Consider the following 27,391-nt stretch of genomic DNA (forward strand, 5'->3'; position numbering starts at 1 on the left):
GGAATGAACTGTTTCATCACACCACTAAGAGCCGTATTTGTGTGCATGCAAAACCTAAACCTGAACAAAGACATGGGTTTGCATAAGCTGAATTTTAACCTGTTGGAAATGAGAGGTTCCTCTACAGTACAAATTGAGGAGTTGATTATGTACAGTTGGCTGTCTAGGCTGGCTGCCCTGCCTGGCTGGTGAACTGAGGCTAACCTGGGCAGAGTCAGAGCTTTGATCTGAGAAAGGAGCAGGGCAGCACTCTGAGAATGGACATGTGTGCTTGAACTGTGTGTTGCCTCATTTTGAAAGTTAGATCGTGTGACTCTACTGCCTCCATACTCTCTCAAAAGTTATGACTACAGTTGGGGTTTAATGTTTTAACTTAATATCAGCTTTCTTTGAAGCACAGACCTATTGACATCGAGTTTTGCCATTGCCTGATTCCTGACACTCCCTTTTATTTAAAAAAAGCCTCATTTTAATCTTCCATACTATATTGAGAATAATGTTTCAATTGCATAATGTTCATTTTTTACCTCTCTTGAAGTTGCATTTTGGGAGCATCTGTATGACAGGTAGGTCTGTGCAGCTAAGGCCATGGTTAAAACAAACACTGGTGTGCTGCCTTGCAGACTTAGGGGAAGGATTTCTTCATTTAACAATGAGGATGGATCTTTGCTCTTGTGAGGTAACCTGACAGCCAAGGTGTTGAACTGTCAGTGGTAACTGCTATATTAAGGATGTTTAGAACAAATAGTAGTGATGATGACATGCAGTGGCTTACTTCAAATGCCTGGAGTTTAGCTGTGTCATGCTATCTCATTTCACAGAAGACAGCAATATGATTGAGTACGTTTGTTCTAATTTTAGGTATGTCATAACTGAGGATTGACTAACATATTGTTTAGATGCAAAAACTTCATGATGATCCACTTGCCTTTTTAATTAGTATTTGAAATACAGAAAAAAAAGTATTTGTTACAAGTAGCAAACTTCCAATTTTTTTTTTTTGTTATACATCTCTCCTGAGAACCTTCCCAAAATGACCTGCATAATTGTGCTTAAATTTAATTTTTACTGCAGGTTATAGACTAGTGACACCTAGCTGAAGGGGGAAGTACTTTGAATATGCATAATCTTCCATTTTATATGTATCTTCATATTTTCATATGCAATTCGATATTTGCATTTTGAACTATGTTTCTTCATAGTAGTTCCAAAAAGTTCAAGTACAGCATGTAAAATACACAATCTATATTACAAAGATTACTATCAGAACTGAAAAGAATTTTTCAAGTTTCAGGTCCTCATGAACACGCTTAAGATGTTGTAAAGTACTAAACACAGTTCACCTGTCTTCCAAGTCCTCTGAGACACTGAGCAGGTAGATTGTGTTCTGCTGAGCACTGTGCTCACCCTAAACGGTGCCAGGAGATACCATCACTTCCCTTGAGCTCTGGCAGGTTCTCAGTTTGCTGGTTTGACCCTAATGAAGGGATGCTTGGTAACTGTGTTGCTTAATCTTCTAACGAAATAAGTATTAGATGATACGTATCTGTGGGTCTTATAGACTATATAGGTATTAAAACAATTTAAAAAATGGAGAGACTTACAGAAAAATAGGAATATGTTGTTTTAATTAAGCAAAAACAGAGTTATAATCGCTCTTTCTAAAAATAAAATTAGACTCTTTATCAATCCTTAACATCTGCATTTAATATTTTCTTCTAAACAAAAATACAGATGTGATTATGTAACAAATTACAGTCTTTGACAACGTATAGTATTTACCTTCTCTTACACATACTTTAATTCTAATTTGGTCATTAATACTCAATTAATTACTGCAACGTGTTACTTGTAGTAAAAGTGCCACAACTGAACTATAAACATGACATTGCCATCTTAAAACTGCTTTGCTATAAACTGTAGAGAATATACAGAGTTACAAAGTTGTTGTGTTTTTATCAAAATATACAAACCCCCCCAACCTAATGCAAGCTAACAATATTTTTCTCATGAACTATACAGTTATATAAAATATTTGTAAAATTATCTTTGTATTTATAAATATTCTACCTTATTTGCTTTGGTCTATATTTTATCACCATACAAGTCCACTTAGAAGATATCTTTGTGTACTTTCTTTGAAGCATCATTATATTTTCCTGTGTTTTATTATTCTGTTATCCTTATTTAAATGGAACCAAAGCTACCATGAAGCCAAAATTTCTCAAGGGGTTCGTAGCATTCAACAGTGATAGAATAAGTAAGTGGACTATATTATTACTTCAATCAATACTGTATTATCATTTCAATTGTAATTTTATTGTACCCAAGCTATAATTTCTCTGAAAATATTCGAGAAGACGAAGTTAAGTAACAAACTGTGAACCATCACACAGAATGAAGCTGAGGATCACTAACCCTTGTCCTGACTTAATTTTTTAACACTTCACAGGGATAAACATACATGAGTAATTGGAAATGCAGATACAGTACAACAGAGCCCTATCATATAAAATGCAACTCGTAGACATACACCCGCTTTGACTTTTTTTGAACATCTCAGTTAAAATTTATCACATTTCCACAAAACAGTGTTAATTGGAATATTTTGGTGATGTCTTTCAGACAGTCCTTAGTGAACTGTGAGGCCGTAAGGCTCACCAAGACCTTCGGCGTGGCGGGATGAGGGAGGCAGGAAGGCCAACACTCCTTCCTCCAGCCCATTCCCAGCACCTCTCTGCTATGGGCCACGGGACACTGCGGCAGAGCCTGCCTGGGGCCAGGTGCTGGCACACTTGGCATCACCGAGAAGGGACATTTGAAGGTTAAAAGTTGCATTTAAGGCATGGAGATGACAGGGAACCCCACAAACTGCCCCTGTTCCTGTTTATACACAAGGACTGCCTCAGGGATATATATGAAAGCAAGAATCTTATTTACCAACTCCTCTCAAAATCAAAGTATTTATGGGGAATTGCTCTGTTGTTTGTGTCCAGGCATTATTCTAGGATGAGGAAGAAAACTCTGTCTACATCTCCTCTTCTGCTGAGAAGAATGATATTTCTAAAAGACAGGAGTTGCAGACCCACCAGGAGGTGGACATTTCTATACAGGATTTCTTTAAGCTAGGCTGTTTCAGGACAATTTCCTTAAGACCAATGCACCTGAATAGCTCACCAGGCCACTGACATAGGGATTTAAGCAGTTTGGAAGACTGGCTATAATGACTTCTACTGAATCGTTATTAAATGTCTCAGAGATATCATAAATCTGGAATACTCTCCACACAAGCACTCAGACTTAACAGTTATTATGGTAACTACAAAACTGAATATGGAAAGGAAAAGAGCAGTTTAAACTCCTGACTATGTTTTGTAAATGTTGGAGTTACAGAAAAGCACAGCAGAACTCAACTGTACTTCGGTACACTCGAGCTCATGAAACACTTCCCACCTTCACTGTAGAATACACTAGATTACAGTTATGTCCTTTATAAACACATTACTTTTTGTTTTAAAAAATGCAATATATAGTTTCTGCAGCAAAAAATCCTTCTACGGAATACACCATGAACCTACTCATTTCTTTTGCCTAGAACGATTCTGACTCAAAACCAGCACTGTAAAATAGTTCAGTGACCAGTTACCTGTAATGTTAAGTAGAAGGGTTTTGGTTGGTCGTTTTTTTCCTTTCTCTCTCTCTCCAAGAGTCTATTGTGGCAAAAGTATTTTGGGTATTTCACATTAAGTTTGTATTATTGCAAATACTAGTTTTTCTGTTATTTTTCCTTCTTTTGCATATACTGACACACATTTAGATGAAGAAACTTTATCGTAGTAAATGATACTAATTTGAGTGGAGACTTTCCCCATTCAATGCATCTCTATCTTCTCCAATATATAGTTTTGGGTTTTGATTCTCTTTTGCACAGCTGCCACTCAGAGTATAACTTCTGGAGTTACACTTTGTGTATTTTTCACTTCACTTCCTTCTGAGCCAAGGAAACGTGGATTTTCCAGAAGTTTAGTGCTTTCATTGCAAAACTGTTCTTTTCTATCTTGTGGAGCTGGACTTTTGAATAGATGTTTCTTCTGGTGCATTCCCAGAGCAGCTGCTGTCTTGCAAATTTTGGGGCACTGAAAGCAAGCATATCCTTTTCCGTTGTGCTCACGGACATGCCTTTGCTCATGGTTCCTTTTGGTAGAAAGGTACAAGAAGCTCTGAAAGCAGAACTGACAGTGGTAGCGTTTTTCTCCAGTATGAATTCTTTCGTGTATTTTGAGTGTTTCATTTAAAGTGAACGCCTTATTACAGTATTGGCAGACAAAATCTTTGACACCCAGGTGAATACGTTCGTGTTTCTGTAGATTTCCAGGAACTGAGAAACATTTACCACAGGTTTTGCAAGTGTAGGGCTTTTCCCCAGTGTGACACCTCATGTGCATTTTTAAAGTGGATGGACTTTGAAACTGTTTTTGGCATAACTCACAAATGTAAGGCTTTGAAGTAGCTACATGCCAGTGCACGTGTTCTTGACCTTCTGCTGTGGAAGATGGGTCTCTTTCACAGAGCTCACAATGAAGATTAGGCATTTCTGTGTTGTCTTCCTGGCTGATGGCCTTTTCCTCAGGAGCATTCCTGAGTGCATACTCTCGACTGCACGTGTTGTGGCTTTCCATAATGGTGTTCTTGCTTCCGTGCTTTTTCCTCCATTTGGTCTTTTTCATTTTTCTTAGCTGTTTCGATTTCTTTTTCGGTTTGTAATTATAATAGGGTCTCCAGGGTTTATCACTGGAGTCCTGGTCACTTACATCATCACACATTTCTGTCAGTTCCAGGCATTCTGAGCTGTAAAGTCTAGATGGGCTCTTTTCTTTTACCTCTATTTCTGGTTCCTCAGTTAGATTGTCCTGCTTGGACTCATGTTTAGATTTTCGTCCCCTTTTACAAAAGAGCTTGGATCCTAAAATGTGTCTTTTTACAATAGCTTCATTACCAATTTTTACTGTTATTTGACACAGAGGTGCAACATTGCTGTCGGCAGACGTTCCAGGTAAGGCAGGCTTTGCAATGTATGTTTCAGTTTTACTTGATTCTTGCACAGTATTTATTGTTTTGCTTGATGAACCTCCAGATCCTGTGACATGCTGTGTATCCTCAGTTGCTTCTGCTCTGTTGTACTGCAGTGTTTTCTTTTTCTCCTTAATAGTTTTTGATTTTGTAATGCACTTCCCGTGATTATCTGGTCCATACTTACCGTCATCGCTTACGGACTGACTAGGCAGATTATTTGAAGATTCTGTCTTACTGTTTTCTATGGAAGTGATTGTTTTACTGTGCATGATTACTGATGAAACTCTGCTACTGTGCATTATAACAGAGGGTGCAGAACTGCTGTAACTGATGACAGAGGTTGAATTTTCATTCACATTACTTAAAGACACAACTGAGGAGTCACACTCCTGAGAACCAGAGTCATTCGCAGCAGTGGAAACTCTTTTTTCAGCTGTGAAAAAGTCCCTCTGCAAGTCAGAATTTAAGATACTTACTCCCCAAGAGGAAGAATTCTGAGTATTCGTGGAAGGTGCTGTATCATTATGTGAAGATGTATCCAAGGCCAGAGTTCTGTTGTTTGCTATTATACTGTGTTGAAAATTTAGTGGTGGTAGCTCAGAGCTAAGAGAAGTCGGAATGAAGCAGTTAGCAGAAGTAGTTTCATTGGCCTGGGTAGTTGTTTGAACATTTTCATATGAAGAATTTCGGTAGGACTTGTAAGGCATTCGCCTGCATTTCATCGGTAGGAGCCTGTACAGTTTGTATGGGTACACACTGGGTTTTAAACCTCCGTTGGCTGTCTTTTTATTTACTGAGAGACGATGGTCAATTGCATGGAAGGACTTCTGGTGATTTTTCAGTATATAGTAAGTCATGAAAGTCTCCAGACAGAAAATGCACTGGTACCGCCTCTCCCCCGTGTGCCAGATCTCGTGTCTGGTGCGGTACTCAGCCAATGCAAACACTTTATTGCAGTAGTGACAAGGGTATGTTCTCCTCCACGAGTGCACATTTGCATGTCTTCGAAGGCTAGACAGTGTTACATAGCTGCGCTTGCAAACAACACAAGTGTATAATATCTGCCCATCGACCACTTTAACCAAATGATCTGTCTCTGGCAAAGTGCAGTTTGGATTAGAACGATCAGTGACACTGTTTTCAGACAACAGGGGCTCTGTGTTTGCGTATGAACTTCCATTCCTTCCCTCTGTAGCAGTATAGTTATCTGCAAAATTTTGTTCTTTTCCATTGTGGACCGATAAGCTACTTGATCTCATGCAGACTTGTTCATGACTTTCCAGTATATTTAGATTTGCAAACTGTTTGCTGCAGTGTTTGCATATGAAAGTTTCCTGATGCTCTGAATGGAGTTGAAGATGAGCAGTGAGCGAGGCCCTGTCATTGAATGATTTTGCGCAACAGTTACAACTGTAAGCAGGTGGAATGACAGTTGTCTCAGATGCAGAAGCATTAGCAGAACTGTCTTGTTCTTCTCTGGATAAATGAAAATCTCCTGCTTTATTCTGAGGTTTTGGAAAGGAAGTAATTGTCTGATCAGTAACTGCTTCATGCTGGGCTTCTGCAGTGGTTACTGTAGAGGCTGGTACTTTTGCTACAGCCAAACTCGTACTCTGGGGCTTAAAGGCTGGCTTAGGAGTACTACCTGCTTGTTTTCCCTGCTGAATGACTGGCGTGGCTTGGTGATTTTCATAGCGGTCCTCACCCCCCTGGTATGAAGGGCTGCTGTCCTGTTCCACAAAAGGGGCTCCTTGTGAAGTGTCTCCCCCAGAAGAAACTGCATAGGAGTGTTCAGCCAAGGTACTGGCTGGCTCAGCATCTTTGCAAACATCGCTTCTGTCGAGGCTGATATTGGGAGCTTGTATTGTGTCAGAAACCTTTTTAAAGCTGGCCCTCAAATCAAGTGGAGAAAACAAACTGCTTTCTGTCTCAAAAATTGAGAATGCATTTGTAATTCGTGGTCCATTTGTCACAGCGGAGTCTTCATGTCTCTTTTCGTGTTTTTCCTCTTTGACATTCCCTTTCTCATTAACACAGTATGCATAGGGGCAGGGGGAACTTGAAAAATTCACATCTGTAAGATCTTCCAGAAATGATATTCCCAGCTTTTTCCCTGCAGCTGCAAGGTCTGTTACAGTCTCCTGCCTCTTAACAACTACTGTGGAACTGTAGATGTAATTCAGTATTTCTGTAAACACTTCAGCTTTGAGATCATCTAACTCCAGTACATGACCTGAAATACAGATAGTACGACTCCAAAAAATGTTTTTAAAGTAAAGGCTTGAAGCTGCCAGCACATTACTATGGGCTTTAAATTTGGTATCTTCCACAATTATGGTGACATCACAAAGAATACCCCGAATGCGCTGTTCATTTAAAATGGAAAGTACAGTGTCGCTGTGGAAGTCATCCTTGAGATCCTTTGAATGGGACATGACTGTCATCTACAAGAAAAAAAAGATATTTAGAAGGCATTTTTCATCCATTTCGGTTACAGAGTAAAGTTATAGTTTCATATAATTTTTTTTATTTATTAACTTTTAAATTTTAAGAATGAGTAAATCTTGTCATATTATTTCAGGTTTAAGTCATCTTACGTTCACTGGTGCCAACCCCACTGCAGGAAATGTGTGTACAAATGAAGGAGGCAGGAGCACCAGTAGCTTCCCAGCAGGAGGCAGAGGAGCCTCCCTGCCCCTGTCATTCTGTCGCCCATCCCCTGCTTTTCCCTGGGGACTGTGGCTCCCAACTTTTGCTGTGCCAGGGGTGCTCCTGCTCAGCTCACACCGAGTGACCCCGAGCCCTGGATGTGATTCCCCAGCACAGGCAGAGGGATCTGGCAGGTAGAAGGGGAAGGCTGGATTGCTGTGGTTCCATGGATACGGAGGACTTTGTTTTCTGGGGCTGTTTTGTCAGACAATGACTTTACAACACAAGTGCATTTGATCCCCCTACTAAGTTGATATTTAAATCACATGCAATAGAGCTTCAGTTACAGGATAAGGCTTTCTAAACAAATGAATGCAAAAGGAACACAATCTGACAAAGAGTAGTGGAGTACATATGACATTATTTACATGAACAAAATATTATTTTTTAAATAGTGATTAAATTTTATTAGATAAATACTTTACACTACTTTAAAATGACTGAAAATTTGTGAGCAAATCAAGTAGAGAATAACAATTGTTTTCTTCAGTTATAGTTTAGATTTAGCGTATTAGATTATAATTTCATAGTGTATTCTTAATTTCTAACAAATAAAAGGATTTAATTGCAATAGTAAATACCATTAAATTACTGCCAATACATAATAATGAGGTTTAATGATGACCAAAAAAATTATATTAGCCAGGCTGTTACTGTATGAATATACTGGTTTATTCCATTGAGATGAAATATGCAAAATACAAATGAAAAACAGACTGGAAAAAATGAATTAATTTGACAATTGAATTTGAATTTTGACAATTGAATTTTTTATCCGTTTAAAATCTGTCTTAACCAGATGATTTTTCTGTTTTGTTCAAAATTCAGATCTGTATCATATAATGAGGTTTGTTCCTTTTTTTCCCCCATCTCTGTGTAGTGTTTTCAATTACTGCTGCCCATTTCTGACTTCAGGTCATGAAGAAATAGTTGTTCTACTGGCACTTACAAATCACTACAGTAAAAAAAAAAATCACATTATTAAAGACCCTTTTCTTTCAACTTGTGGAATCAAAATGCACCTTTAAGAAAATTACCAATGCAGGTATTTTGTAAGACAGGTTAGGATAGTACAACACTGTAGTTCTGAGTTAGGAATTACTTTCTAAACATTCCATCTGCTGCTCCAAACTTCAGTGTTCAGCTGGAAAAATTTTATGATGACCCTTGCCCTGAAATACTTTACATTATGAATGACAATATATTTATTAAGATGGGTTTGATCCAAATGGCAAAATAAAGGTTTGACCCATATTCACTGAGCAAACAGCAACGGCCATTTAAAACACATTGGCTCCCTCACCCAAGCTATTGGGGAGTAATCCCTTCTGGAAAATAGGGTCTTTCTCATGAAGGTAGGTAATACTGGGCACACATCCCTGCTCTCACTAATCTAATGACACTTTGGACACTTTATCACAAATCCACCACCTACCCTACTGCAAATGAAATTACCAAAAAGCAATTACAACCTCAGTGTGAAGACAAACAGAATGTACTATGAACAAGACCATAAACTGGTACGTGATGGATGAAGCTTTAAAGTAAAATTTGTCCCTTGCAGCATGGCCACTGTTTCCATCAGGAAGGTGTTGTCTATGCAAATGGTCAGAGCTTCCAAAACTGTACAATGGCTAAGAATTTTCAAGGCAGAGAATTCTGAACAAACAAAATCGTGATTCACAAAAATACCTCTAATGCTTACATATGCCACAGATGCCAAGAAATTAATTCATCGGTGCAAGAATGATAGAAATGTAGATGAATATTATTTTGATTAAATGACGCTCACAGTAGCTGTAAATCTAGATGCATCGTTTTGTGCCTTTTAAACTTAAAACTGTAATTTACAATGGGTTTGTTTATGACACTTATTTTGCTTAAAGTAAGAGATATTTACTCATTTGGCATGATAACCTGAAATTCACAATGCTTAGATATGGTTATCTGCTTTGGTTCAGTATCTAAAATCCCAGATATAATTGTAGATATTTCTGGAATATCGAGTCTTTTACAGAAAGCGTTCTGACAAAAACACTTTCCTTCCAGCAAGCAGCCACTATCCCATAATTGATTCTTTTTTCTCATTGACAATGTCTGAGATTACATCTGACTTGCTCATGTGATGTGGTATTAGAAACCAACTGTCAGACATCAAAAACATTTCACAACAGGAGCCACTGATAGGGTTATTTCCTGAGTATAGGAAATAAATGATGTCAACTCTACCTCCCAGTGAACTGCCCCACAGGAACTTGCCTGGTTTTTTTCTGTTTCTTTATTGGAGACAGCTGGTTGTAGTTCAAAGACACATCATCTGACAGACTGTTTGCTAAGTGTGTCAGCCTGCTACTGCTTATGATGAGAGGCATACAAACACAAGTGGGTTTAGTACAAGTCTTATTATTCAACTTGTTATTTAAAAATTTATCCTCCTAAGGACAAAAGTGAATATTTTAAATTTCCACTTGCATGTATACAGATTGACAGGTTTTGTGGTCCTGGATATTTTGGTATGCTCAGTAAAATATCAAACTAGACTCCTTGTGTTAACATGGTAGAAACTATCATTTGCTATTTGGTAATTTATTTTTTTTTTTGGCTGCATGCTAAACCATATGCTATATATCTCCCAGGAAATCTATAAAAAAAAATCCAGAGAAAATCCATTTTCAGAGCCAACACTTTTTGCTTCTCCCATCTCCACCTACGTGCTCCCCAAATAGCCCATTTATTCATATCTGTAATGATTCTTCACTGCCTTCTATTGTACCTGTCATGCTTCTTGTATTTGCAAAAAATGTGTCTGAAATGCTATCAAATCAGAATACCCTACCTAGCACACACATAAATGGACTATTTTAGGAATGTTTTACATTCCATTTGGAGTTCATACTGTAAAATGAAAACCTGCTCTTCAGTTTCCAAGGGAGCGCTACCAAGACCAAAATACACAGAGAGCAAACTCTGCAGATGTATTATTGTTAAATATTTCTGATTAAAACACAGGGAAGTCAATTTGGAATGTAACTATTCTTCTGTATGATTTTTATTATAGAATTACTGAAGAAATTCTAGTATTACTCATAAATGTTGCCCAAAATATATGTAAATACCACTTGACCTATTGAAGGGCAACAAAACTCTTCAGCCGACTGAGCCATCCTTTTCTGACACAAATATGTCTGTTATTTTTACACTTTTTACTCTCAATCCAGACATAAATAATTTCTGAGGAATATGAACAGTACCTCTGTAGTACAACCTCATGGTCTTTGGCACAGCTATAGATAAACTTAGGTTATGAACAGCAGAGTTTTTTCTTGGGAGTTATGGGTTCTATTTGCAGATTTCCTGCAAAAACAGTAACAGACTTAACCTGCCATTAAGAGTTGTTGAATCACTTTGAGAAATAAGAGTTAAATATTCATCTAAAACTTAAGTGTAATGGTCAGCAGGCTGATTAAATTATAATGGTACCTTTTCTGACATCAACAGAACACCATGGCGGGACAATAGTCATAAGTGAAAATAAGTAATATTAAAAGTTAATGTCAGTATCAGAAATTGATGCAGCCAAACACAAATTTTACTGCTTATGCCTCACAGATGGCCACTGCTAATTATAAATACTACAGCAGCCAGCTCTACATGAACAATGCTGAAACAAGAAGCTACTGTTAATTTTTATATTAATATTACTTTGAAGTCAACAAAGGGATCACAACAAGTTTTATTGGCCAATAAATACCAAATATATTTTTTTACTACCGAAGAGAACTGTTGCAATCTAGGAACATTCTTTTAACTTCTGCTAAACTTTTGAAATCCACTGCCAGGCAAGTGTACCCCATTACATATGACAAGAGATTCTTTTATTCCACTTCAGTCAGCTAAATTTGAAACACAGGCTAGTGGCATAACTAAAAAATCCCAAAACATTAGGGGCAGTTGCTACTACCCAGTCAAAATAAAAATGAGCAAGATAATTGATGAACTGTAGGAAGAGTTTTTCTGTTTTCTTATTCCTTAGATTTCTACCGGGATTTTGAAGATGCTAATATTTTCTGCTACTTAGGAACATGACACTATGGAAATACGTTCACTCCGTAATTTCCTCATGTTCAGTCTCACCCCACTCCGTTAACCTACTCTGCAGGGTCTCTCTCTGTTTCCAGGCTGCTTCCCAAGCTCAGAAGGGACGTTCCCCTTTATCTAACTCTCCTAAAGGATGCCATTTTCTTCTACAGCAGAAAGGGGGGTATGCATCACCAACGAACAAAAAAACCCAAATTAAGTACACACACGCCCTATATCCCCCAGATCTGATCCCTGCTCACCTGGAACCCTGCTGTCCCACCATCCCTGTTATGACGACTGCCCAGCTTTTTATGGAATCACTTCACCAGTGCCCCCTGGGCAGTACGGCTGCCCCGGTCAGGGTCCCTGCAGCCTCCTCACAACCCCACGCACGCAGGGCCGTGTTAATGATGTCTAATGATGTTAGTGATGTCTAATGATGTTAATGATGTCTCAAGATGTTAATGATGTCTCAGGATGTTAATGATGTCTAACGCCGTTCAACAGCTCGCAGGACCATGCGGGACAGGGCTCCGCTCCATGGAGCTACACCTCATTTCTACAAATGCATTTAGAGCTTTACTCTTTTAGACTCTCCTCCGTTACTATCGAACACTTACTTACCTGGTCTGTTTGTTAAAGCCCCATAAGCATTATAGATTTTAATTTTTTTTTTTTTTTTTTTTTCAGCCTGGCGCTTTCCTCTTTTAATTCAGACAGCTGGGGGGGGGGGGGGGGACACGACTGGAATTTAGCCTAAGAATGTGATGTCAGGGTTAACAGCCCTCTGAAGCGACGCGACGAGCCCCACGCTCAGAGCTGAGACTCTTTCCCACTATTAGCCTCCCTACCTCATCCTCTCGCTCCCTCCTTTACGCTTCCCACGAACTTTTCGCACCGCACAGAAACAACGTGCACGGCCTGGGCAGCGCCTGGCTCAGAACACCAGAGCAAGCCGGGTCTGTGGGCGCCGTGCCTGCCCCGGCCGTAGGTAACCACAGCCCCTCCGCGGTGCCGCGGGCCCGCTCTGACCGGGGGGTCCCGCCCTGGCTCCCGGCTCGGCCCGGGGCGGGGGGCGCGGGCGCTGCCGGCGGTGCCCGCGGGGGGGCGCTGCCCCCGCGCCGTGACGGCCGCGGCCCCTCGCGGGCAGCGCGGTGCGAAATAACCCCCTTTGCAGCCGCAGGAACGCGCGGCCCCGCAGGCGGTGGCTGCGGCCGCTGCCATCGCCTCCTAATCCCGCACCGTCCGCGCAAGGCTCGGGCTCCCGGCGCGGCGGCCTCTCCGTGTGTGCGCCTGAGAACGGCGCGGCCCGCGCGGGGCCCCGCTCATGGCGGAGCGCTGTGCCCGCGCTGCCCCTCCCGCGGGAGCCGCGTACTGACCTGCCGCCGCTCGGTCCCTGCCAGCGCCGCGCTCCGCCCGCGCACAGAGCAGCTCCCGGTCCCCGGGACACCGGGCCATTAACGCCGTGTCCGCGGGCTCCCCGCGGGCGGGCAGCGGTCGAGGGCCGGGGCCGGGGCCGCGTTGCCGGCCCGGCGGCGGGCGGACGGCGCGGCCGCCATTTTGCTGTGCCGATCCCGGCGATGGGATCGCCCGAGGTCTGCCGGGCAGGGCCGGGCCGGGCCCGGCGCCCTCCGCCGCCATCGCGGCCGGGCCCTGTCCCTGTCCCACGGCAAACGCCTCGTGCTGGATAACTGGGACAGTGGGATATTGGGCCTGTCCGCCAAGCTGTTCGTAGGCAAGGACCGTGAATTCAGAAGGACGAGGAAATGCGGCGTTGCCAGTTCCCAGCCCCTGCTCCACCGCCATCAGTGCGGCTCTGTGCTCATCTCTGAGAATTACTCTGACACCTGCCTCGGCACTTCCAGGGCCTCGCTGTCCTTCCAAGCCTTCTCCCAGGAAGGAAGAGAAAGCACAGAGCTATTTATCTCCAGAAATGCTGTCTCCTACCACTTCCCTCCAGAAAGCTGAGATGAAACACTTCTTGAAAAAAATCTGAAATAAATTACATTTGGTTACTGCAGTATAGTCACATTTACCCTTTTCCTTATCTGATTATAGTAATTATTTATATTTTTAAAGCATCTATAGACAAATGGTACAAGGAAGTTATGTTAAACAGTATTCTCACTAATTTAGGGTTTCTTCGTATCTTTTACTGCCTCAGGAAACAAGCACAACACTACCATTAGTGCTTCATAAGCGCTGACAAATGCTCATGTAGATAAAGAAGGACACAGCTTGATTTCATTTGGCCTGATGCTCCAATACATTCGGTACAGTCTTCCCAGATATTTTCTCTCTCAGCCTCTCACTTTAAATACTCAGCAAAACCTGTTTTCTCAGGACTTGGAATTATGAAGCTTAGAGAAAAACTGGGCTTTGAGACAGGTGAAAAACATTATTAGAAAAATTAACAATTTGGGGTTTTGTCTTAAAGATTGCTTGAAAATACTTTGTCCAAAGCTAACCTGTGCTTAGTTTTACAAGCTATTGTGTACAAGGCTTCATTGGACAGTAGCTCTGTTTTCAAATCTTAAACCTATGCATTAGAAGCACTGAATAGTAGGAACTGATTCATTTTAGACAAAAACAAAATCCAGAAGCATGAACTATTTTGTCATTGTCATACTTGATGGGCCTGGACGTCAGAACTTTGCTAGAGTCTCTTCATGATAAGCGCTGCTTATTATCTCAGGAAACTATTTAATATCAACATAAAAAAATATAAGGAGGGGAGGTCTTTTGCCCCTGTCATTCTGTCTTGGAACTATCAATGTTTTCCTGGTTCTTTAAAAGATACGGAAAGAAATTTGTTCATGTCAGGCAATTGTCATAATTTCAGTGACTTATCTATACACACCTCTTCTTTCACTAATTTATACAGTCCACATTAAAAGATTGTCTTAGAGATACTGAATATCTCTGTGAATTCCCTCTTCTGGATCACTGGAATTCTTACTTATAATTCACCTACTGAAGCAATGAGTATGTTTTTAGCTTTGGACTCTCTGCTACCAAAAAACTGTTTCTTTAATCTCATGGCAAACTGAGTCATGAGATGACCAGTGCTGTTCACCCACAGCTGTGGGAGGGGAACAAATAATTGAAGAACATGGTGGTATTGATTGAGAAAGCAAAGTGTGTCCCAAGGTTTTCCCAATCGCCTTTTATATTCTGACTTACATAACAGAGAAGCAAAGTTTCATATGCATGTGCAGGTTACTTTTAATCTTGGACTTTGCCTATTGCTTATTTGCTATTGTTCCTTTATTACTATTTTAGATATGTATATACATAATAATATGTATTTATGAAGATTTCTGGCACAAGTGCCACAAGAATTATTTGTGACAAGTGTGTTGTCAGTAACAATACGATAAAATGGATTAAATTAAACCTGTTGTAATCCTTTAAAAGAAAGAAATGCATTACTGAACAAGCATCTTTTTTGATTACATGAAACAAACTTAAGGAAGATTAGGTTATTAATTCCCCCATAATCCTAATTATTTTAAATTGTTTTGAAAATCAGATACATAACCATCATTTGTATAGCTGATACCTCCAACTTAGAGAGATTAATTTATTGGTACTTGACCACTGGATGCTCTGGCAATCTTAATATCTATAGACAAAATAACAGATTTGGAGGAAAGTTGACTTTTTTCTTTATCTTTTTTCTCTTTTTTTTTTTTTAAACAGGGTGTTTTTTTAAGGCAACTTCAGCTCATCTGCTAAAAAAAGAATTATCTTTTCTATGACTAATACTGTAATTGTAGGAACTAATTTCCATATATATATATATAACTTAAGATACTGGAATTTACAGTCCCATCAGCTCCTTGTGTATTAAAAATATTCTTCATGATAAGAATTTTTTTCTAAGGCTGTCTTGGCCTCACCCAGGATTTTACATTATCATCATAACGTTTCATGTAAAACCAGCTGCATGCTAAGCAAATGGGGGTGCTGGTGCTGCAGTCAGACCTGTGTGAATGGACTATGGTGACATCTGTGAGAACTCACACAAGATTCATTTGCATGTGCAGTCCTGATTCCAGGGTATAAGCCAGGATATAAATGATATACTTTAAAAATAGCTATCTTGCTAGTGTAAGTATACCAATTTCTATTAAAAATATAAATGTTTGCATATAACCTCACACAAATATTATGTTCCTTTTAAGTGGAGGTCCAAGTAGTTTAGCAGTGGATTATTTCCAATATGGTAAAATTGCAAGGTACAGAGAAAATTGTCAGAGTTTCTTTAAAATGTATAAAACAGTTCGAACGTTACTGAAATGGTTACTGAAATGTTACTGAAAAACCTTTGGATGCTTTGCTGAAGTCTGATAATCTCACTTCTGCAGCTGGTGGCATGTGGCATTCTTTCTTTAAGAGTATTTCAGACTGCCTGGGAAAAAAATGTTCCAATGTTCCTCAGGCAGTTTCAGCTCTTAAGGTACAGCAGGAAACAACATATATATAGCGTTACTCAGGCTCACAAATTCCTCATAAGTAACAGGAGTTTGGCCAGGACGTGACTGGTTTCTGTCTCAGTGCCTACAGCAGGCCAACCTATCCATAAGGAAAACTCTTGGATGGACTGTCGTCTTCCTTGCTCTCATCTTAAAGCATCAGCCAGTGATGCTGCTGAGGAAGGAAACGCAGCTCCTCAGCTCTCAGATGGGCAACACTTCACTCAGAAGTGAGGCACAGGAAAGACCCAGCAGCCCAACCAAAGTGGCTTCAACTCCTCTTCGTGTTACATGAGCAAGGGTAAGAGTTCCTTTGTGCAGCCCTCCTCCTTTTCTCAAGCATCAAGTGGAGGGAGAAGAAGGGAGAAGGAGCACAGTTACAGTGCCTGCAGCAGCCACCTGCTCCTCCAAGTCTGGTGGAGAGGAGAGAAACCTGGACAACTCATTTGGCTCTCAAACTGTGAGCTGTGCATGTGCACCAACCAAGTCTCTCTCCAAGGTATATTACCTTTATAAAATTTAGGCATGGCCTAATCTGGCTCCCATTAACACTGAACAGAACACATTCAAGCACTTCTTAAAGGTGTAACTACATCTTTTTCATCAGTCTAAAAAAAAGAAAATGAAGCAACAGCAATAACTGACATAAATCCAAATTCTTCTTTTGCACAAAATACAAAAGCTTATGTTGAACTGGTACTAAGAATCAGCTGACTTTACATCTTGCTATCTCTGAACAATCTTAGTATTATTTTCCATTTAAGTCTTTCATTTTTTACGTGCTGCTGACAAGCCATTTTCTAGCCGCCTACACTTGTGTGGCATATCAGAGTCCTTAGCTAGCACAGATCAATTGCAAGCACGAAGCTGTGTTTACAGACACAGTGACAACAACAGACATTTTTCTGTTGTTGACTGCTGTCAAATGTAGTGATTTATATGTTTGAATAGCTTTAAACAAAAGGAGCAAATGAAACATTTATTATTTGCTCATTCAGAACAATTACTATGTGGTATTTTTTTGCCTATTTGGTTATCAGAAAGATAAAGTATTGAGCTTTTGAACTCAGTTGAACTCAGTCCCTCATTTTCCAATTTTCAGAGGAAACATCCTTGGAATATGGGAACCAGCATTCACTGCACGCTCGGGGGCCACTGTTATTCTGGGTGAGGTGTGCTGGGCCAGTGCAGCCGTTCCTGCCCTTTACTACAGCTGATGTAGCAAATCATGCGAGACTGAAAATAGAGCTAAATCCCTTTTCCTGGAAACACCTCATTTAGTTGGTCTGCCAGAGGGCTGGACACAGCCATTTTGAAAACTAGGATTGTTTTTAAGCTGTTAACTGGCCACCACTGCTCTCCAGTATCCCTTAAAATATTGCAAAATATTTTTGGTTTTGCTGATCATATCGGTGAGCCAAAACCAACGTGCAAGTGATGGCTATTGCTCTGAATCATCACTTTGCGTGGTCAATATTATGACAGCTTACTGGACACACAATAACTTTGTATGCTCTTCTTACGCTCCATTTTGTGCTGACCTAAGTGGCTCAGCCTAAGTCCTACTTTTCCACCCTCCTGCACGTTTCCTCAAGGCTGTAGCAGGGCCTTTGCTCGTGCAGTGGAGAAGGACGGTAGCAAAAGCAGGTAACAACTGGCAGCAAGAAGAAAGTCTGTGCTGCTTGTTCTGCCACCAGTATGAACTGCTCAGCTCTGAGCTCAGCTCAGATGGGGAGCAACAAATAAAATTATTAATAATAATTTAAAAAACCCCAAAACAAAACCACAAACCAACCAAACAACAGTTGACTTCTCTCCCTCTGTAATAATTTCCCAAACTCTTATTTGCTCAAAGGCCTTAATGGTATTGCAGCACGTGATGGTGTATAATCACATTGTTTATGGTTCAGGATCATGAAAAGATTCATGTCACAGTGTTCAAACTGTCTGGAATTAATACTAGATTCTCATATTGATTCTCAACTGCTGAGAATTAGGGAAATGTTGAGCATTGTCAGGATAATCTTCATTTCCTAAAGCTAATTGTTATGTATGAAGTCTTCTCTCTTACTGTACGCTCCAAAAAAATGTAAATGGGAATCTTTTCATTGATTTCAAGGCAGATGTAATTAGGCTACTGGTCACATAAGCAACTTCTCAGATTACACACACTGAATTTAAAGCCAGGATTTGCAGATTCCCATTTTCCCTGTCTTTTTAATTAATAGGATTTCAGACTTATTTCTTAAAAATATGTAATTTTGGGATAACCCAAAGCATTATATACACTTTTCATTCCAGATATAAATACTTCAAGAAGAAAGGCCAAAAATAACCTGTACATAAACTTGCTGAAGTCAGTACACAAATTTGACAGAACTGACCTTATTTATCTGAGCTTCTTTTTAATCCAGGACTGTAAACCAAAATAGTACTATACAAACACTTGCACAGAAAGTATGAGTGCTGCCTAAATGCTACATCCAAATATTATTCCAAAAGTCTTTGAACAGCTGTTATTTTGACTTCCACAGCTTTTTCTCCAGCCCTGCCTTTTCCTGTCATTGACTGGTAGAAGACAACACTTGGGTCTTATCTCTTGGCCTGGGTACATTGGATAGAACGAGAGTGCTGCAAGCAACACCAGCTTCGTTTTTATTTAGTGGCTTTAGTTTGTCACTGTATAAAACAGTATGATCGTGCTTGCTTCTGACTGCTGGCACAAGATTCGGATTTAGAATGCCTGAGCATTTCTGAAAGAATGTAAACCAACCATCATTCCCATCCATATTTTGATGTTGAAGGCAGAGCTATGAATGTTCAGAATCCTGGAGAGAGGTTTCAATTTGCAGACCAAGCCTACCACACCAATTTCGTCCAGTTATCGCAAGTCCAATTTAAAGTGCAATGAGTTAAAAAATCACAAGAGATATTTCCATTGAAAACATGGAGATTTTCAGTTAAAACCTTTGAGTATTAGGAATCCACATTGGGCCATGCCCAGAAATCTTTTTATATGGTGATTTTCAAGATGCATGCATTATTGTGAGCACATGGTATGTAAATGCATGGGGCTGCTTAATAAGCATTCACTGACACACATCTGCAGCTTTGCTAATGTACCTTTTATTCGTATGTGGTTGTCAAGGAAACAGGTTATGGCCCAGTATTCTATCTCAAATGTACTGAGCAAGTGTTCCATGATAATTTACTTAAAATAGGTACAACTTGGGTTTGGCAGCTCATTGCTTCTGTAAGTGCAGGTGACCTGAATTTATCTAATTTTAGTATTTCCCCGATTAATTTAAACCACCAGTGCCATTTTATTGTCTCTGAAAATCTGTTACCATTTTCTATGTCACGCAACATCATGTATTAAAAATAAAAGTAAATACAGAAAACAGTTTGAGATATTCTAGGAATCAAAGAGGTTTTTTGGCTTGTGGGTTTGTTGTTTTTGTTTTTTTTTTAAATTTGGTTCCTTATCATACATTCTGCCTGGTAACCTTAATTACTTATTTTGACTTAGAGATACCACAGCATGAACGACTGTGATGCAACAAACCATTTCCTACAGAAATTTGTGCAAATAGTGCTACTGAAATCAATGGAACTTCTCCCTTTCTGTAACGCAAATTATACTCTTTGGTACAAAGGACCACATTAAAAATTAACAAATTAATCAGGATTTCACTGATTCTTCCATTCAATACATACATATCTTAAATTTAAAGCACAGATATCAGACATATTCATTCTAACCAAGACTGTTATTGAACATTACAATAAGAAAAAAGGAAACTGCTAAAATCTGAAAAAGACGTGCAAAATGCGAACTGTTATTTTGAAATATCCTGAATATTTATCGCTCTGAATCTACAGAGTGCTCTTTCCAGCTCATGAATCAAGAGGGTTTTTACCATCCCTGATTACGGTCACATATAAAGGTAGAGTTCTATGAACTGTACACAGCTTAACCAACACAACAGTGTCAGAAGTGGGCACTGGCACGAAGAGTTCTGCCTTTCCTGTGTGGCACAGGTTTGTGAGGAGCACTCGTGACTGGGATCTCGAGCTGACATTCTGGCAAGCTCAGAGGTTTGCTTCCCTACCAATCTGTTTGGTTTGTACAGATCATTGGTGGCTCTAACAACCTGTTTCAAAGATCTGTTCTGCCTGATTTTGTTTGTCCAACCTCTGTGGCAATAGAAATCCAGCAGGAGCTGGAAAAATCCAACAATACTGACATGAGAATAGAGCAGTGTGGTACCATAACGAGAACAACTCTTAAATGACTATAATAAATTAGAACTTAACAGAAAAAAATTATGTAATGCAGTGGTTATAGTGTTAAATATTTTATCTCTAATTCTATGTGATATCACCCCATAAACTTACCCACCTAAAATCAGGTTGTTCTTCTGTTAGAGCCTTTTAAAAGTGGTATTGACAGGTATTTTCGGGAAAATCATCTCAGTAATTTTTGTAAACTCTGTGGCTACTGTGTATCAGCCTGCAAAGGGAAAAATCCAAATGTAATACTGAATTATTGGACAAGTACTAATTTCCGCATACATTATGTAATTCAGCAGAATTTTCCCAGGGGTGCTGTAGGACTCCAAATCTACATCTGTGAGGCTTAGAACACACCAGCAATAAAACAGTACCATTAACCAAACTTCTGCTGCATTGCTGCATTGTTTTATTATGGTTTAACCTGTGTAGTGCAAACTGGACATAATGATTCATAATATGTTCTAGACAGAAATGTAAGGACATTTTCAAGTTTAAAATAATAATTTCAAAAGATGTTCCCTTTCTTCTCTTTCTATTCCATCCCTTTTGGTCTCTCTTGTCACAGATATCATCAGAGTATCTGTGATAATGACATTTCTAGGCAGTTCTTGTTCTCTGGAATGTACTTCCTCTATCTCTCTGCTTAAATGATTATTCATCCTTGTCAAACATGTGGATTTTGTTATTATGTATCAAACATCCTAAAAAGGTTTTCATGTAATAGTACTAAAATTATTCAGAACAGGATTTTGTTTCAAAGTTACTAAACAAAATTAAATTGTTCCATAGGGCAATTGCAGAATCATACAGATAAGGCCTTATGACTCAGCTGATAGGCATTTATACAGCAGCAATGAGAGAGCAGCAATTAAGAACACAGAGATGCATCTTCCATTTGCAAATACACCAAATACTCTTACAGATAACATTGTACAGGAAATACAGGATCCATTACTTTGGCTTTTAAAGGTAAGAAGGTGAGCTAATTTTTTTGTGTTGGTTTAGCCAAGTACATTTTAGTACAGGTTAATTTGAATGAGAATTCTGTAGCTCACGTTGCCTATGACAAAGGCCAGAATGAAAGAAAATTGTGTTAAGTTGTTATTATTACCTCAACTTCCAATAAAGGCATAATCATAAGTGACCAAAATATGGTGACATGAAGCTTAAACAGCTCATTTGGGGGAATCAAACAGTAAAAGTTCTTACCAAAGATAAAGAATTCCCAAATTTGGTAATACCAGAATTCAAATACAATATTTTACACAATAAAGCCCTTTTAATACATACTAAAGCAATTTATGTGAAAAAATACAACAGGCACTAGATGCCTCGAAAGGGTTAATTGGTACCTGTTCATTACAACCAGAATCTGTCTAATAGTCTGAGAAATATTATCTAATCCACTGAGAGACCTGCAGTTTCAAATCAAAATGAAGTTTAGAGGTAGAAGTAACCTTAAGCAGAAATGCTATTGAAAGTAGAATAGTGTCAGAGTGAATAGTTTTTGAGTTTGATTTTATTTTTACTCATGCTTTGTATAGATTTTCTGTTTGGCATAAATGGAATTTGCATGATTAAAAGCACAAATTGCATTTATAAAAAGGGAGGCTCAGTATCAACAATTAGACTTCTAGATAAAACTGAAAACAAAACCCACAACAAAATATACCCCAAAAAACCCAACAAGCCCCACTAACAGTAATATCTGCAGGCTGTGCTGGAGGTGGGAAAAACTGCACCTGCTCCTCCCTGCCCGAGTTAAACCCCTTAGCCAAAGAGAATAAAATGGATGAAGTTTACAGATTTCCTGTGGCACCTCTGGCTACGACATTCTGACACTGCAGTAGCTGGAGGTACCTCTGAAGTACGTACAGCAACCCACGTCTAACAGTCAAACTGGAACCAGCTTGCTAATTACCAGACTCCTCCTCAATAAAGAAATCGGTTTCTTTAGCTGGAAGAAATTACTGTTCACAGGCTGCCAATGAGTTTTTCCGGACTCATGAAAGCACTTGAGTTCAGTCATATTAATTACAAGAGGACTCGCACCCCTTAACAAAGAGCAAATTGGCAAATGGATTTAAAACAACCATAGCGAAGTGTGCTCATGGAACAGAGCTACTTTTAAAAAATGCCTTAAGTGGGTATGCTTGAACACAAAGACCTAATAAAAACAGTTTATTGCTAAGTGCTCCATCTTTTCTAAAGATAAATATCAGCGGCAATAAATAGACTGCTTCGACATATCATTTGCTCAGCAATTTCCTTTAAAAATAACCACACAAAAATAAACAAAGAAATGCACTTTCTTGCTGCATGTAATGGCGCACTCCATATTAACATTTTAGACAGGAGAATAATCAGCAGAAGCAGGCTACTGGAGATAAATCAGATTACAAAAAATGCAAACTTTAATATGTCACTTGAGAGATGCTGTCTGTTGTGTTTTCAGTTCTGCTTCTCTAGGTGGAACAGAGGAATATTGCACTGTGTTAAACTAATCTTACAATTAGGAATCAAATGGGTTTATTATCATTGTTAAGCATTTGCCTATTACAACAGATGACAAGTCATATTCCTGAACAGTTACACTCTGTTCATTTGGAATGCATTGAACTGATATATTTAGAAATAAATGAGAATTAATTTGATATTACTGATACTGTCAAGGCTATTATTAATAATTGGCTGTGCTTCTAAATGCGTCCTCTGCATTCATTTTCAGTGCTGGGTCCTCATGCACACAAAATATACTTAGTCATTTTAAAGCCAAGGACATGAAAGGAAAATGGCTTCCCTGCTGCAAAAGTCTCATTGCAGCAGTGAGAATTTCTCAAGTCACGTACAAAAGGGGTCGACACGCAGATACACTACGTTATAAGCTCAGTGGAGACATTTAGTAACATCTGATTTTGCATAGGCAGTTACCTGTGGTACACATATGATTTTACTTAACTGACACTGTAAAAAATAGTAGCTAAAAATAGAAATAAAGAATTATAATACTTAAATTTTGCAAAATCTGTAAGGTCTGCAAATTACCGCAGACCACAAGTGACCTTATCCTCTGAAGGTTTGTTTAAGGTCTGACAGGAGTTCTTTGCAGTATGCTTAAAAACAGTTCTGTACCTGCACTTCAGTATTTAAAGAAAGCTTTATTAGCATTACTGTGGCTGAATTCAGAAAAAGTGAAAGAAGGTTTAAACATACTTCTGATTCTCTAAATTTCTCAGCTGCTAAATATTTTAGTAATATTTTTATACTTGTGATAATGAAACTATCTCTTTATATACACGTAGTACAAACCTTGACCTACATGCAAGGCGAGGCTAAATTAAAAAAAGAAACCAGGGTACGTTTCTGGGAACAACCATTGCAAAACAGGAATAAAACAGGTTTTTGTGTGTACAGCCTTATAAACATGGCATCGTTTAAGAACTGATAGACACATGGAAACATAAAATGAGATCAGTTCTCAGTTAGAACTAGGAGGAAACAACCATTTCCATTTGCATTGTGATATTGCTATTAAAGAGAATAACATCTTTCTACATCTCTACCATTGAACCTTTTAAAAGGATTTGGTTGCCAAGGAAACTGGTTCTGGCCCAGTATTAATCTGAAAAAAACATATTACAAAAGTTGGAGTAAGTAATACAGTACTCATAATTATTTTTATTCTTAATGCTCAAATTCAGATTTTTGCATTTAAGGCTGTTAAGTTTTTACTTCATAATCTTTTCTGTGTGAAGTAAAACACAGTGAACTGATACTCAGTTTAAGCTGACAGGGCCATCTATATCAATCTTTCTCTTTAAAATCCTTCTATCTTTAAATAAAAAGAAATACTGGAGTTTTATGTTTGTAGCTAATACAAGCAAAATAAAATATAAGCATTAAAACATATTATTCTTTATTTAATATTTCGCACAAAACACAAAACCGCTTACGACAGAATTTAAATATTTTTCATTTTTCTAATCTATCTCAATTGTTATTTCTGCATTTTATCTTCGAGCTTAGTAATGCTTATAGTCAGCTTTAAAATGTAATGGAATCAATAGGGTTTTCAAAAATTCTTTTGTTGCATAAGCGTTGCCACGCCCTTAGTACATATGATTATTTTAACAGACATGATTGCTCCACTTTCACAATAGATTTGAAAAAAACAGATATGAGTAACTGTCATGCCATTATGTGAAGCCAACAATTTAATATAGGTTGTTTTCATTAACAGTTAAGTACATTTTTAAACTGAAAGCTACATTCCAAAGCCCATTTCATGTTCTTGCAACACTGACCAAGAAAACAGTAAAACATGCAAATCTCAACCTACCTGCATGTACCACTTAGAGCAGTGTTAGCATGGCAATGCACCCAGCCATTTTTATGTAAAGCGATGGAGATAAGTTCTATTCTTGATCTTCTTGATAATTTTTTAGAAGCAGTTGTCAAAATTCAGATGGGAAGCAGCTTGAATAGACCGTGATCAGGAGAACTGAGTTTATCAACAGGGAAAGCAGGAGTGGGAAAAAAAAAAACCACGTCCTCATCCAAGGTTTTCCGAAACTGCAACACAAGGTTGGCTTTTTTTTTTTCCTCCTCCTCAGAGGGTTCAAAGCTTGAAGCTGACCACTGCAAAGGCCACTTGTCACATTTACTGAAAATCAACCTATTGATATCACAGCTGAAAATATAAACTCGACAACCAAAGCCCATTGCACAACGTGGACTGCGTAAGAGTTAAAAATAGATTCGACGTGCCTCCTACCTGCATAATAAATATGTAAGTTTCAAGTGCTTTAATTCGATATTCACATTAATTAACAATACAATATACATTATTTAAACTACAGTAAACGCAAGAAGAAAAAGGGTGACACCATCTGGAAGCACAGTTTGCTTTTTTTTTTTCCCTTTCCAAGGGCTAATAATGTAGTTTGAATGTGATGACAAGCTAACAGCTCACCACACTGCAAATGAAAAAAGAATTCTTAAGGTGATGCTCAAATATCTAAGCCTGTAATGAAGCACAAACCACTCTTCACTACTGCATGACATGGCACACAGACCATTTACATACTCACATTTGAGATACTAGGCACAGTATAATGAATTCAATACACAGCATGCACACAGCACAAGCAACGTTAATCCTGCCTGCCATTTTAGGCTTGCAGGAGTAAGATACATACTGCAGCACAGCTCTGGTAAGGGAGGAGGCAAGGGACAGCTCACCTTAAATGCAGTATCTGATTAATGTTGTAAGTGACATTGCGTATCAGCTACAGAGTCTTGGTTCAACTGGGTGGGAGGGAACAAAGAAAATTGTCATCAACTGGTGATGCAAGATGAGCTCCAGTCACTAACACTGTTAGCAAACTCCAAATTCTACAATGATACAGTAGTAAGCATTTCAAACTCTTATCAAAATCTGCTTGTGCAATGGCTGAGTCGCCTGCCGAGGAAAACAAAACAGTCTTCTTGCTTATTGGAGAAGCGCTGCAGCGACTACAGTAACATCCTCTCGATGCAGAAAGATTTCACGTCGCACATATTAAATCCTGGATGCATTTGCTGTGCTTTCTCAATTTTTAAGTCTCTGAATTAAAAAATAAAATAAAAAGCCAGTGACAGCAGAAATAATAGAGCTAAAAGTCTAATGTTCAGACAAATAAAACATTTCTTTTTCTTTCCTTTCTGTTTTCTCTCTTTTACAGTCCATCAAAATCCTGAGCAGTATTGACAAACCACACGAGCCCCGGGTCTGACTGCATGATCAGCTGTCTGTGTCTACGCTACACCCTGTTAACCACAAGCAGTGTTAGAGCTAAATATATCTGCAATGCAGAAACGGTAGGTGCTATGTGGCATACAATTCTGATCAGTTTTAAGATATTTTGCTATCCTCAGATATAATAAATAAAAGAAAATTTGGTGCTGATCTCTGTCAAGCACGGTATCTGTCAGACTTACAGAACATAAAAGCCATGCTAAGTACACTGACCTAGATAGCACTAAGAAGACTTAAGCAGCGTACGAGCATACTCACTGTCAGAGCAAGGAAAGCGAAACAATGATTGTCTAATCAAACTGAAAGCAACAACTCACTACCACAGTCTGAATTCCAAAATGCTACGTACTGTATATGCACATCTCATGTTATTGGAAGACGCAAAGCTCCTTTGTTGTTTTTTTTTTCTCTGAGGCTTTTCTTAGCTACGGTTGCACAATGACATTCTGACATCATGGAGGTCAATGCAGATCCTAAAGTGCTGTCGTCTTTAAGGAAAAAATAATTTTGAAACATAAAACCAGCAGAAATAATAATTAAAAATATCACATCACCTACTTAATGGCTTTCTGTTACCTTCTGAGATTAATAGCATGCATGTTGTTCAGCCGCTGCATACGTTAAATTGGTATCACCCTCTGCACAGACTGCAGGAGTAATTGTGGGAATTAGATTTTTATAAGTGTCAAAAAAGGCTTATTTTCTGGAAAACTTAAAAGCACAATAAAGTATTTTGCATGTATAATGAAAAATATGCAAAGAGAAAAACATTAAAAACTACTAATCTGATTTTTTTAAAATGCCTAATAAGCAAAAATGGTTCTGTTTTCATTGTCACTGTGTCTCCAAAGGGAGAATGAGAACCACACTGCAGTTTACTATAACCTGAATTACCTTCCCAGAAGGCTAAACCAGCAGGTGAGGTAAAACAAACCATGAGATCTACCTGTTTAAAGAG

At 38.9% G+C, this 27,391-nt stretch overlaps 1 protein-coding gene across 7 annotated transcripts; it reads right to left on the minus strand.

Moving 5' to 3' along the window:
* Nucleotides 1-1,611: 1,611 nt before the first annotated feature.
* Nucleotides 1,612-26,932, minus strand: ZBTB38 (zinc finger and BTB domain containing 38). Of its 7 annotated transcripts, XM_027739251.2 has the most exons (5): nucleotides 26,783-26,897; nucleotides 25,878-26,241; nucleotides 24,976-25,410; nucleotides 20,743-20,853; nucleotides 1,612-7,517 (listed from the first exon to the last, which is right to left on the minus strand). In XM_027739251.2, exon 5 carries the CDS (start codon nucleotides 7,515-7,517, stop codon nucleotides 3,939-3,941), a length of 3,579 nt encoding a protein of 1,192 aa, XP_027595052.2. In that variant the 5' UTR covers nucleotides 20,743-20,853; nucleotides 24,976-25,410; nucleotides 25,878-26,241; nucleotides 26,783-26,897; the 3' UTR covers nucleotides 1,612-3,938. The 7 variants fall into 7 exon arrangements, with proteins under 7 accessions (XP_027595052.2, XP_039245821.1, XP_039245834.1 ...); XM_039389887.1 differs by lacking the exon at nucleotides 20,743-20,853 and having other exon boundaries at nucleotides 26,783-26,932; XM_039389900.1 differs by lacking the exon at nucleotides 24,976-25,410.
* Between the last annotated feature and the right edge of the window lie 459 nt (nucleotides 26,933-27,391).

The sequence above is a fragment of the Pipra filicauda genome, unplaced genomic scaffold, assembly GCF_003945595.2.
Source record: "Pipra filicauda isolate LSUMZ 115617 unplaced genomic scaffold, ASM394559v2 scaffold126_size2276778_pilon, whole genome shotgun sequence".
Taxonomy (NCBI): Eukaryota; Metazoa; Chordata; class Aves; order Passeriformes; family Pipridae; genus Pipra; species Pipra filicauda.